A 13218-nucleotide genomic window follows, 5' to 3' on the forward strand; every position below is an offset into this window, starting at 1 on the left:
GGGCATAGGGTTACAGCCTGTGTTGGATGGGGCCGCACTCCCCCTGAAGACGCAGGTTCGCAGCTTGGGTGTGACCCTGGACTCATCGCTGAGCCTGGAACCCCAGGTTTCGGCAGTGACCAGGGGAGCATTTGCACAGCTAAAGCTTGTGCGCCAGCTGCGCCCGTACCTTGGGAAGTCTGACTTGGCCACGGTAGTCCACGCTCTGGTTACATCCCGTTTAGACTACTGCAACGCTCTCTATGTGGGGTTGCCTTTGAAGACAGCTCAGAAGCTCCAACTAGTCCAACGCTCGGCAGCCATGATTTTAACAGGAGCGGAGTGCAGGGAGCATACAACCCCCCTGCTGCGCCAACTCCACTGGCTACTGATCTGCTACCGGGCTGAATTCAAAGTGCTGGCGTTGGCCTTTAAAGCCCTAAACGGTTCCGGCCCAAGCTACCTATCCGACCGCATCTCTGCCTATGAACCCACCGGGACTTTGAGATCTTCCAGGGAGACCCTGCTCTCGATCCCACCTGCTTCTCAAGCTCGGCTGGCGGGGACGAGAGATAGGGCCTTCTCGGTGGTGGCTCCTCTGCTGTGGAACGCCCTTCCTACGGACATTAGACTAGCACCATCTCTAATGGTATTCCGCAAAAAAGTGAAGACCTGGCTGTTTGAGCAGGCGTTCCAATAATTAGTGCAATGATTGGTTAATGAACACTGGAATGGAACAATGGATGACGAATCTGGAACATGTTTTTGATGACGAGACGACAGTGAATGGGTATTGTAGTAACTGTTTATTAATTGTGTAATGTGTTAGGTTGTTAACTGTTTCTATACTGTAGCACTGAATTTTTGCTGTTCGTATTTGTTGTGAACCGCTGTGAGCCGCCTTCGGGCTGAGAACAGCGGTATATAAGTAAGGTAAATAAATAAAAAAATAAATAAACTAAACGAATAAACAACCAAGTATAAATACATTCAGTGGCCAATATGGCTCTTTGGCTTCATTCAAAAGCCAGAGAGCAAAACAAACACAACTTGCTAAGAGAGAGAGAGAGAAAAGCACCAATGGCTCCGGTCTCCATTTTGAATCGGGGAACTGGGAGGTAAACAAAAGGAATCCAGCTCTTGCAAAACAGGAATACAAAAGCATGGCGAAAATGTTCTTAAAAGGCAGTGTTGGTGTGCATTTGCATTCAAGTTGCCTGGTGACTGATGGCGATTGACAAAAGGCTTTCTATATGGGGACTGCCCTTGTTGGGCGGTTAGACCAGGCCTGGGTCAACTTGGGCCCCCCTCCAGGTGTTTTGGGCCCCAACTGCCACCATTCCTGACAGCCTCAGGCCCTTTCCTTAAGCGGCTGAGGGGGAAAAGGAAGGGGCCTGAGGCTGTCAGGAATGGTGGCAGTTGGGGCCCAAAACACCTGGAGGGGGGGGGGAGCCAAGTTGGCCCAGGCCTGGGCGATTGCCTCATCCCACAAAGTAGTTTCTGAAATGGGTCACTAAGGGAGGCTTTTTTCTGAGGGAAGCGTGAGAGGGAGAAAGGTGCACGCGCAGCCTTTTTCGAATGCAAAACCGTTGAGCCCCCAAACAAACAAAGGGGTTGGGCTGGGCAGACAGAGAGAGAGAGAGAGAAGGGGGGTATGACTCAGAAGAAGGGGGCGCCATTGGGCCTCCTTCTCCCTCTCCTCCTCCTCCTCGACGGACTCTTTTTCCTCCCCGGCGGAAGCACACGCCCGTTCCATCGACGCTCCTCGTTGCCTCCTCCGCCTCCTCCTCCTCCTCGGCGGCTGTTGGGGGATTGTTCCTCCGTCCGTGCGTCGAGAGCGGGTGCCGGGGAAGGAGGAGGAGAAGGCCGCCCGTGTCGCCATGGCCGAGTTCCTGCCGCCCCCCGAGTGCCCGGTCTTCGAGCCCAGCTGGGAGGAGTTCGCCGACCCCTTCGCTTTCATCCACAAGATCCGGCCCATCGCCGAGCAGACCGGGATCTGCAAGGTGCGGCCGCCGCCGGTGAGTCAGCCAGCGAGCGAGCCAGCCCAGGCCGGGAGGGACGCGGCCGGAGATGGGAGAGAGGCCTTACCTGCCTGCCTGCCTACCTTGGAGATGCAGGCCCCTCGGCGCCCTTTCCCCAGCCCCACTCTCGTCCAAAACACCCCTCTTTGAATGAAGAAACTTCCTCGGCCTTGAGGGAGCCCCCTCGCCGAGGCCCTCCCCCTTCTTCGCCTCACAGTTTAGGACTCCTCCTGCGTCTTCTCGCATCCTCGCACAGACCCCTCTCTGGAGGAACTTCTCCCGTCTGGAGTGCCCGAGCCTCCCTCTTCCTCTCCTCCTCCCCCTCCCTTTCCTTCTCCCTCTTTTCCTCCTTCTCCCTCACTTTCCCCTCTCTCATTCTCCTCCTTCTTCTTCTCCCTCTCCTCCTTCTCCCCCTCTCTTTTCATCTCTCCTTCTTCTCCCTCTCTCTTTCACCTCTCCATCTTCTCCCTCTCCTCCTTCTCCTTCTCCCCCTCTCTTTTCACTTCTCCTCCTTCTCCCTCTTCTCCTCCTTCTCCTCCCTCTCCTTTTCCCCCTCTTTTCACTTCTCCTCCTTCTCCCTCTCCTCTCTCTCTTCTCCTTCTCCTCCCTCTCCGCCTCTCTTTCACCTCTCCTTCTTCTCCCTCTCCTCTCCTCCTCTTCTCCCCCCTCTCTTTCACCTCTCCTACTCCTTTTCCCTCTCCTCTTCCTCTTCTCCTTGCCCCTCTCTCTTTCGCCTCCCCCTCTGTCTTTCCTATTCTTCCTTCTCCCTTTTGCCTTCTCCCTCTCTTCCTCCTCTTCTCTTTCTCCTCTACCTCTCCTCCTCCTCGTCCCTTTTCTTCCTCTCCTTTCCTTCTCCCTCTCCTCTTCTCCTTCCCCCCTCGCTTTCACCTCTCCTACTTCTTCCTCTCCTCTCCCTCTTCTTCTCTTTCTCCTCTCGTCCTCCCTCTCCTCTTCCTTTCCTTCTTACTCTGCTCCTCTCCCTTCCCTCTCCTGCCCTTCTTCCTCTCCTTCTCCCTCTTTTCCTTCATTTTCTCCCTTCCCCTCTCCCTCTTCTCCCCCCCCCCCCTTTCCTTCTCTTCCTCTTTCGCCTTCTCCTTCTCCCTCTTCTTCCTCTCCTCCTCTGCTTAATGTTGGCTTTTCAAGGAGGGGGATATCTCCATTTCAAGGGGGTATTTCGGGGGGGGGGGGGAGTTGGCATCAGCATTCCTCACCAAAGGAGGAGGGGCTCATTAAAAGGCGTCACTGTTTTGATATTGATTTCTCTTGCAGTTTGGAATAATACCCCCCCCCCTCTTTTTTTTTCTTTCTCCTCCCGTGACTAGTTACAGGTTTGCTGAAGTCAATGCCCTCCTCGCCTCCTTGTTCCCGCAACCACGCAGGCTTAAGAGGGAGTGAGGGAGACCCACTCAAATATGGCTGCCAGAGCTCCCCCTCCCCAGCCCCCCCACGCTCCCCCCCCAACCACTTTCAGTCTTGGGGAGCTTTCTCTCCTCCATCTCCCTCTCTTCCAGGGCCTGAATAAAGTTGTCTTGCTGTGTGTCTGACCCGAGGGATTGGGGACTAAAAACCAGTGCTCATGTACGTTACACACACACGCAAACGCCAAGACACACTTCTAAGCCTCTGGATTTGTAGATCAACCCCTGAAGTTATTCCTGGCTATTTGTGAAGTCCCTTCTCGGGATGGTTTCCTCTGGGATGGTCATCACCCTCTAAAAGGCAGTTTATATTATATTATTTACTTACTTGCTTACTTACTTACTGTACCGTTGATTTATTTACTGTACTTATATCCTGCCCTTCTTACATACACGTCCCAGGGGGTGGGGGATACTCAGGGCAATAATTCAATTCCAGATTCTGACAATAACAATGAAACACAATATTAAAACTTTAAAAATTTATACAAATCAATTATAAATAATCTTTCAAATGATTAAAACTTATCAAAGGTCTAGCATCAACTGAGCCTTCTGAACAATAAAACCAATTGCTTCAGTCGTTTTTGAGGCTTTTGTTTCATCTCAGGCATGAAATAAACAAATACATACCCTTTTTAAAAAAACAGTAAACTTTAGAAGGACTCCTGAACTGGTCCACACGCCCACCTTTCAACTGAGGAACTGTGTTTTAACCCAGAAGATGTTTTAAGTATCTGAAGGAAGTATGGAGTAAAGCAGTAAAAACAAAAATAGTGGTAAAGAATTTCTTATGGCTAGAAAAAGGCAGCCATTGTCATAGTTTTCCCATTAACAGGGTTGAATGTTTTGAGAGTAAGACTTGTTTGGTTCAGTGGCTTTGTCTAACAAAGTTTGAGCTTTGTCTGTTCTGGGGCTGCCTCTTTTCAACATACTATCCAACAGTCCATGTAAAGACCTAAGTGAGGCAGCTGCTTGGGTGTTGCCCTCCATGTTGGCATTGTGGTTGAGCTTTTATTTTTCCTTATTTCCCTGTTTTACATGCCCATAAAAGCACTTATCTGGCCAACCTACAGCAATATGCCGTAAATCTCATATATCCACCTATGTTTTACAGTTGAGAAGTCATAAATATCAGCTTTGGAGTTTTGAGAGATCGTTTCTTTCAGAATGCTAGGGAGACATGGCCACCATTTTAGAGTGCAATACATAGTGGGAAGGGTGCTAGGTTTCCATCATTAGAAGTATAAACAGGCACTATAGCAGGCTGCAAAAAGGATTGTTGCGAACCAATGACTCCCATAATTGTGGTATTGCTTCTCAGTTTAACAACACATTGACTTTATTGTGGCCTTATGTGTACTTACTGAAAAAGATAAACTTTGAACAAGGGTGAATTTAATGAAACAAAGATTTTCCCATTAAAAGGAGATGGATGTTATATCATCAGATTTGTGGCATTCTGTATATAGTGAGACCTAGTGATAAATATGAATCCAAATAGCAAATATTATAATAGAAAACACCTGAAAGTTCAATTTGGATCTGAAGATAGAAGCATTTTGATTAGCTTAAGAGTTCTACAGTGAAATTTTAGTACCAGCCATTGATTTAATTTGAGAAAATTTCAGTGTATTCTTTAATTTTAGTTGGAAAATGTAACTGTGTACAGTATTGGCATTTAAGTACTATGTAGGAACATTGTTTGTTCTACTGGCTGAAATCTAACAACCTTTGTTCCTGTGCAGTTCATTTATTTCAATATGGTTTGTGTGGGAGCAATGCTTGTTGGTTAGCATTTGCATTCATACAAAGTTGTAGTGTCTTCTGATTTTAAAACAAGCTATGTAATATAGTAATGCTATTTTTATGTTTTTCTTCCAGTTTCTATGATGTCCCATATATACATTTTAAAGTTTACTATTGCACCACCAAAAAAGGCATCTGATACTGTGTTTGCATGACACCACTTTAAATATCTATATCATCAAAATAGTTTCTGAGTAGATTATTGATTATCTGTAATCAATTGAATATAGCAAGGGTTGAGTGTATGTCTTTATATTTCTAATACTGGGATGGCCGAATTTTGGCTGTAATATTTTGCCTCAGTTCTATCAGCCAAGACATAGTTAAAATAAATTTGCAGTAGTTATGTAAACAAGACACAGATTTCATATACGTTACTGCAGTTTTATGGAAAAGTAAAATTGATCATTGCCAATCTGCCCTTCATGAAAATCATTTGGGAAACATACCAATTCCCACCTTCAAATCTGTGGCATTTTCATCTTGTTTCATATTTTTGAAACCCCAACTAGTAACTGACACCACCTTCATAAGGCTTGGTGATTGGGTCACATCACACAAAAATAATAATTATCTGTGAATTGATATATAGAACGTAAATTTTCAAGGACACAGAAAATGGTTGGCCCTGTTCTACTCAATAGATTTAAAGACTCATCACTTTTGTACCTTCTGGCAGGTACAGAGGTGGGATTATGGGGGAAATGATAACAGAGTGTGTGTATAACAATCCCTCTACTCCATTCCATTTTACTGTTGCTTTGCCACTGGAGCAAAATGCAGTCTGCTGCCATTTTGAAAGAAGTGTTCTAGCTGTATGTTTTGCAAGTGGCTTTCTAAAACTTACTATTTCAATGTGGTGCTTGCTGGGGGCCAGAATTAAATTTGTGATTGTCCAGGCTGTATGTGTTTGAAGACTTCGGTTTGTGACTGTTGTGGTATTATCCAAGGGAAAGGTCTGAATAGTATATGTATAAAATAAGTCCTCTAGACCAGGGAGAAGATGTTTTAATCAGCTTATTTCTGTAAAAAAACGCTCAGCTGCTGTTGGTATATGAGTAGACAGATGGAAACCTGATGGTACAACAGCCATATTTGAGAACAATGAACTAGTCCATGTCCCAATCATTGTAAAAGAAAGAATCCCCATGGAATGGAATGCATGAGGATAGCAGCACACATTACCTCATACAAGTAAACAAAAATCTGTATTCCAGTTTTCGTCTGTTTAGTATTTTAAGGTTGCCATGTTATTGTTGTTTTGTTTTTTTGCAGTGATTGCAAACAGGTATAGCCTGCAGTCCAGCATACAGACATCTTGTACAAAATTAGGCATCTTACTGAAATAAGTGGGTTGTTGTTCCTCTCATTCTCCACAGAGTCAGGCTGATGGTTAAAAACACTTGCATCCTATTGAAATAAATGTTGCTTAAGAATGTATATTATATGCAAGGTTGTATGAGCATAATCTGTGCATTAATGTGAACATGTAACCTTGGTTGAGCAAACTAGATAACAGCACATAATTTCACTTACTGCTTCATGAATACATAGAAGTAGCTTATACTTCTGAATAAATGTCCTCTTGATTTTAAAAGTTTAAAAATAGCAAGATGAGTGTTTTATTATTATGTATAATGTATACATGGAAAGGCAGCATGTACCTCTGCTAGATAAGTGGTAGACAGAACTGAAGTATCAAATCCTTTCCAATTATGAAGTCATTTTGTGCTAGACTTACAATTAATAAACCAAATTATTATTACCCTAACCTAATTTGTAGGAAGAAGCACTAGGTAGTTGCTTGGGACTTTCTCAAAACATTTAATGGTAATATGGAATCTTACCCATTATAAGCATACAGTCGCCTAGTTGTTTAGTAATTCAATTGATCCTCCAAATGCTGGACTAATTATGTTACATGCATGCCTCACTTAACAAGGCCTCTGACAAAGGAGTTTTTATAAATCTTTGTATGCTGCCCCCCCCCCCCCTTTCCTTATTCTCTGTCCAGCTGAATTTTTTTTTCAGCATCAGAATCATGAGGATTCTAGCGGGTGGGAGAAACAGAGACATTCAGTGTTGGGTTGCAGTCCTGCGTCTGCAGCAAACAATGAAATAAAGATTGAGTTAGAAAAGAATGTGATTCTACTTCAGCTGATGCACTATAGCTGTGTGTGTGTCCTGCCTACAACAGGCAATATAAAGAGCAGCTGTCTCTAAAATCCCTTATTGAGCATGCATGGACAGAATTACACAGAGAAAAGGGAAGAATAGCATATAAGTGACATAGCAGCCCTCCTTTGTGAAAAAGCATAGATGTAGATATTTGTTCACAAAAATTGAAATATTGGAATACATTTTGGAAGAAGCTTTTATGTGGTCACTAGAAAGTTGAAATGTTTTTGTTTACTTAAGCAAGGCTTATCTTAATTTCTTAATTCCACTTTTGCACATTGTTTGTGTCAAATAAACAGGTCACTGAAGCCAAAGATTTCTTCACCAATGGAATTAAAACCTGCTATCATAACCTACATACTACTTTAATTGGTAGGGGCTCCCAAGACCCTCTCGTCATATTCTAACCTTTGCAGATATGTGGTTTGCTTCATGTTGGTTGAATTCCTACTTGAATCTTCCAGACCATAGTTAGAGCAAGGTGCCATTTTCACCAATGGCCACATCAGCCTTATGGTTATCTTCAAATGGCAGTTAGTAATTGTAAGACTGTATTAATGCACCTATGTTCCCCTGGCACAGAAAGCCTCACTGGCCACATAAAATGACATGGTGAACTGGATTTGTCCTGTGGGCCTTGCATTTAACACTTACGGTTTAGAGAGGATTGAGACATCGTTGAAAACTTGCTATACCTCTTCTTGCTTCTCTTTTCTACTAATTCCATTTTCTTAGGTTTTAGGAAAACAGTTTACTGTGATACCAAATGCCATAACTTAAATCATAATTTAAACCATAGTTTTAAGTGAGTTTGAAAAAAACCATTTGGAAGCAGTTGTGGTTAATGCTAAACATAGTTACCAGATTCTGATTACAGTTAGAAGATATCAGGGAAGGAATAAGAATGGAAGACTAGTAGAAACAAGAAAAAGGGAAAGGAGAAACCTTTCTGCCCCTGCCTTTTGGAATTCCTTGCCTCCCTATTTGAGAGCCATGCGTGACTTAGGGCATTTTATCCAAGCACTTAAGACCTGGCATTTTACTAGAACATTTGACTCATGTTAATTTTAATATTTGTATGTATGTGTTTTATCCTGTATAATTTCTGCTATGTAAATCGCCTGGAGCATCTCGGATGGAGGGCGATTAATAAGTAATTAAAGATGATGATGATGATTTTATTTCCCATATTGACCTATATATGGCTTTGAAGGCTGCTTTGATGAATTTACTGTCTTGTCGAAGGCTTTCATGGCCGGAATCACTGGGTTGTTGTAGGTTTTTTCAGGCTGTATGGCCATGGTCTAGAGGCATTCTCTCCTGACGTTTCGCCTGTATCTATGGCAAGCATCCTTAGAGGTACCTCTGAGGATGCTTGCCATAGATGCAGGCGAAACATCAGGAGAGAATGCCTCTAGACCATGGCCATATAGCCTGAAAAAAACTACAACAACCCAATTTATTGTCTCAATGATTTAATTTATAGCAGAATTAAATAGATTTGTTGTGTTTGTTAATATCCAGACACACTTGTTATGTTGAAAACTTAGCAAAATGCCCCATTTTCACAAAGTTTTAATATTAGAAACCATTGCCTCTTGTAAATATTTTTTTTAAAAATTGTATCTCACTTTATTTTATAGTAGCTTCTAGTGTTTTTCTAAATAAGTTACATAAATAAAAATGCTGTGGTCAAATAATGATTTTGAATAATGATTTTGAATGATAAAAGGGGGGGGGGGAGTCACATCATAAGTAACTAGCCCAAATTTTCTCCTGAAGACAATTATTTTGCAACAGTCAATCACTAAATGCCTAGTTATTTACTTTATAGCATCTCCCCAACTTGGAGCAATGGGGGTTTCTTTGGAAGTCTGTCCAAGAAACAGATAGATCTTTATTCCAAAGATTGAAATGTTCCCCCTTTTAGCTTCACCAGCACCAGAAGCTTCTGTGTTGACTATAGGAAAAGCTGCTGCAGAGTTGGGAGGCAGAGCTCATTCCCAGTTGTGGTAGTATTTCTAGAGCACTGCCCAAGAAGCAGATGGATATTCATGCCCTATTATTGTGTAACGCAATGGAGGTAAGAACAAGGCCTTGTGTATTCACATTATTAGAATTGTTTGTCTATTAGCTGGTAGTGTTTGTGAAGTACTAGAGCTTAAACTGTTTTAGTTGTATACTTAAGCATGCAGCATGGGAGCTGTAGAATTCATTCTCTAGGGATGCTCATATTGGTTATGCTCCGAATCTAACCTTTTTTTATTTCAGGGAGTTTCTAAAACCCAATGAGTTTGAAATTTTGAATGATACACTTTTGTTTAAAATGTTGAGTAAGTTGCTTTGTGACTTCACAATCAGAGCTGGGATATTCCATTTCTTTAGAAGGCCTTTCAGCATTTCATTTGGTGTTTGCCTTTGCAAGGCCCACAGACTTTTGGAAACAATTGGAAGAGAAAGTTGTGCTGTTTGATTAAATGGGGAGGAAAGTAAAAGAAAAAATGAATGGGTTTGTGGAGAGAATTAGTAAAAGGAAAAAGAGAAGACTGGGATGGAATGAGTATTAAGAGATTTCTCTAATCCTTGCTATTCTTGTTTGTCTACAAGTCTACAAGTCATATGCTGACATTGCAACCGTAAGGCTAACCTATTATGGAGGTTTCTTAGTAGAATTTGTTGATAGGGGATTGCCATACCCTTTTTGTGAGATTGAGATGAAGTCAGGGGAAAACCCCTTTCACTAGTTGCATATTCTTGAGTCGTCAGGACAGTCATTAGGAAATTTGCAATTCTTAAAAGGATTCTTTCGTATGTATGCAATTGGTCTGAAGAATCACTCTCTTTTCTTGAAGATTCAGGAAAAAAATCTGAAAATGAGCTTTGTGAACTTTGTTCCTCAAAAAGATTCTACTGCTCTTGTGGAAATAAATTTTACCAGCTATTGCTCTCTTTAAGATGGAGAGTCCTCCAACATTGCAGAAACCCCATTGATTTTTCAGTCCTCATACAAAGGGAAGTTTGAGCCTTTGCAAGGATTTTTCCAAGGCAGCTCCTTTTTTCTTCTTCTGAAATAAAGGTACTCAGAAGTAAATTTTAGAGCATACACGTCTTTTATTTGAATGGGTATGGAGCAGTAAAATTGAAAAAAAATCATTTTGTTGTTTTTACAGTAACTGGCTTCATAATGGAGTATGTTATTGTTTTTAAAAAGTCTCGTAATGTATATACTCAACTAGAAAAGTATGTCTTGAAACTGTCAATTGAGACAGAGCACACTAGAGTTGGGTTGTTGTAGGTTTTTTTGGGCTATATGGCCATGGTCTAGAGGCATTCTCTCCTGATGTTTCGCCTGCATCTATGGCAAGCATCCTCAGAGGTAGTGAGGTCTGTTGGAACTAGGAAAAAGGGTTTATATATCATTTATATAAATTCTGTGTCCAGGTTGGTTCATCAGGTGCTATGCTATGGCTGATTTCTCTGGTTGAAATAGTCTGCAGTGCCTTTCATGTTCCTTGATTCGTGTTTGGGCGCTGCGTTTGGTGATGAACCAACCTGGACACAGCATTTTATTTGAGAACACAGAAATGCTGGACCATTCTCACAACCACCATGCCAGACTACACAGAGAAGCCATTGAAATACACAAGCATGTGGACAATTTCAACAGAAAGGAAGAAACCATGAAAATGAACAAAATCTGGCTACCAGTATTAAAAAACTCTAAAATTACAACAGCACAACAGAGAGGAAACAAACAAGGACATCTAATCACCTCTCAACAAAAGTTTGCTCTAGGCACTGTCAAGCCATTATATGCTAATCAAGGTGGTCAGTTGAAACATTCACACCTAGCTCCAGCAGACATTCTTTGTCTCACCCTGGTCATTCCACAGATATATAAACCCTTTTTCCTAGTTGCAATAGACCTCAGTACCTCTGAGGATGCTTGCCATAGATGCAGGTGAAACGTCAGGAGAGAATGCCTCTAGACCATGGCCATATAGCCCAAAAAAACCTACAACAACCCAGTGATTCCAGCCATGAAAGCCTTCGACAACACACTAGAGTTGGAAGGAAGCCTCTACAACAGTCACACAGACTCAAACATACCCCAACCAGTTGCTGATAATAAAGCATTCACACACTGTCAAGTTAAGCAGTAGCAGCTTGTGGTCGTTCTTTTGGCTTTACATCTTGTCTATGCTCAGATTCCTGCTTTTTCATTATCCTCAGCTTCTACCCTGGGTTTATCTCTTGCAATTGCCTGTGAAGAAATCTACTGCATCTGTTCCAAGGACAGTATAGGAAGCTTCTGTTACATCCAGATGTTCTCACCATCCACGAAGGGAAGGTGATCCAGACCTTCAATCCAAAAAGCCAACACTTTTCTTTAACACCCTTCAGCTTTTCTATAACACCCTTCAGTCAAGTGCATTATGGGTGCAGCACACACACCATATTCAATATTCTTATGCTTATAATTTGATTAAGGTCATTGAATTTCACCAGAGGTTGCATGTATAGAATGGAATTGGACTTTTTCATCTCTTTGTCAGACAAAGGCTTGCTTCTGTTTTCCATCAAATGTTGCTTATCAGTTGTGTTTTGGCCTCTCCAACACATAGGCAAGTCCTCCTGTTTCTACGACCCATTGGTTAAAATCCTCATGAAAGGGTATAAAAATACGCACCAATCTATGGTTGGACTCACTCCTCAGTGGAACTTGCATCTAGTTCTGTTCCAATTGTCTAAGAGACCATTTGAACCCATAGTTTCATGTGACCTAAGATTACTCATCCTGAAGACAGCATTCCTCATTGTGGTCACCTTGGCAAGAACTGCCAGTGAGTTCTTTTCTCTTCAGGTTGATCAGGCTTACCTCTGTGTCCATTGAGGCAAAGTGGTCCTGTAGGTGGACACTTCCTTCCTGATAAACATGGTGCCTGTGTTCTATGTAAATCAAGATATTGTTCTCCCAGCAATCCTTCAAATCCTATATCTGATTTGGAACACTTTCTCTACTTATTAAATTTCCACTGGGCTTTGGCTTTTTATGTTGATAATTCTTTTCTTTAAAACAAGCAAACACCTAGACTGCTAGGGAACTTCCTGTCTCCACAACATCTGTCCAAATGGGTCACAGTGACTATCAGAATAACATTTGACTTTGCTGGCAAAAGATCTGCACAACCTAGAACCCACTCAACTAGAGCAAAAGTCTGCTGTGTCTTTGTGTTGTATTCCTCTATACAACATTTGCAAGATGGCTACCTGGTCTTACCTTCTGAGTTTTATTTTTCATTACAGACTTGATACCAAGTCTCAGACAGAGGCTGTTTTTTTTTTTGGGGGGGGGGCTCTTTTCCTGAGCGGCATGAGACTTCCTCCTATGCTTAGCTGCTGGCTAGTCCCCCATTTGTATGAATCTCAACCTATCCATCTTTCCTTGCAATTTTCTTGTAATGTACTGATATTGTGACCTCACATCAAGGGTTGTATGTCCCATCTCCCTGTCTCGAGTTCCCCCTTTTATTGCACTGGAGAAGACACACCTCTCTTGACAGTGCAATCTGGGAACAATGGCAAAAGGTTGTGTCTTCCTTGACAGCTCATCACTTTAAATTTGAAAACACAGCTTCTCCCAGGATTGAATCTATTGTGGGGATCCCCACACCCTCCCAACTCTCATGTACATCGCCCCTCATTGATGTAACACATACACCTTCTGCATTTCCAAATTGTCTCCATTTTGGGAAGACTGTAGGGCAGCAGAAATAACTGATGAGAGTGACTGTGGGATGGAACAAATAGAA

The 13218-nt window shown here is 42.5% G+C and overlaps 1 protein-coding gene across 2 annotated transcripts in view; it reads left to right on the plus strand.

The window, feature by feature from the left end:
- Positions 1 to 1672: 1672 nt before the first annotated feature.
- Positions 1673 to 13218, plus strand: part of KDM5B (lysine demethylase 5B) — a 64373-nt gene continuing 52827 nt past the window's right edge. Inside the window, exon 1 of one of the 2 annotated variants that reach the window (XM_060772439.2) lies at positions 1673 to 1997. In XM_060772439.2, coding sequence (XP_060628422.2) covers positions 1860 to 1997 — 138 coding nt within the window. In that variant the 5' untranslated portion in view covers positions 1673 to 1859. The remainder of the gene's footprint in view (positions 1998 to 13218) is intronic. The other variant, XM_060772440.2, reaches the window with a different exon arrangement.

Source organism: Anolis sagrei, chromosome 4 (assembly GCF_037176765.1).
Source record: "Anolis sagrei isolate rAnoSag1 chromosome 4, rAnoSag1.mat, whole genome shotgun sequence".
NCBI classification, from domain to species: domain Eukaryota; kingdom Metazoa; phylum Chordata; class Lepidosauria; order Squamata; family Dactyloidae; genus Anolis; species Anolis sagrei.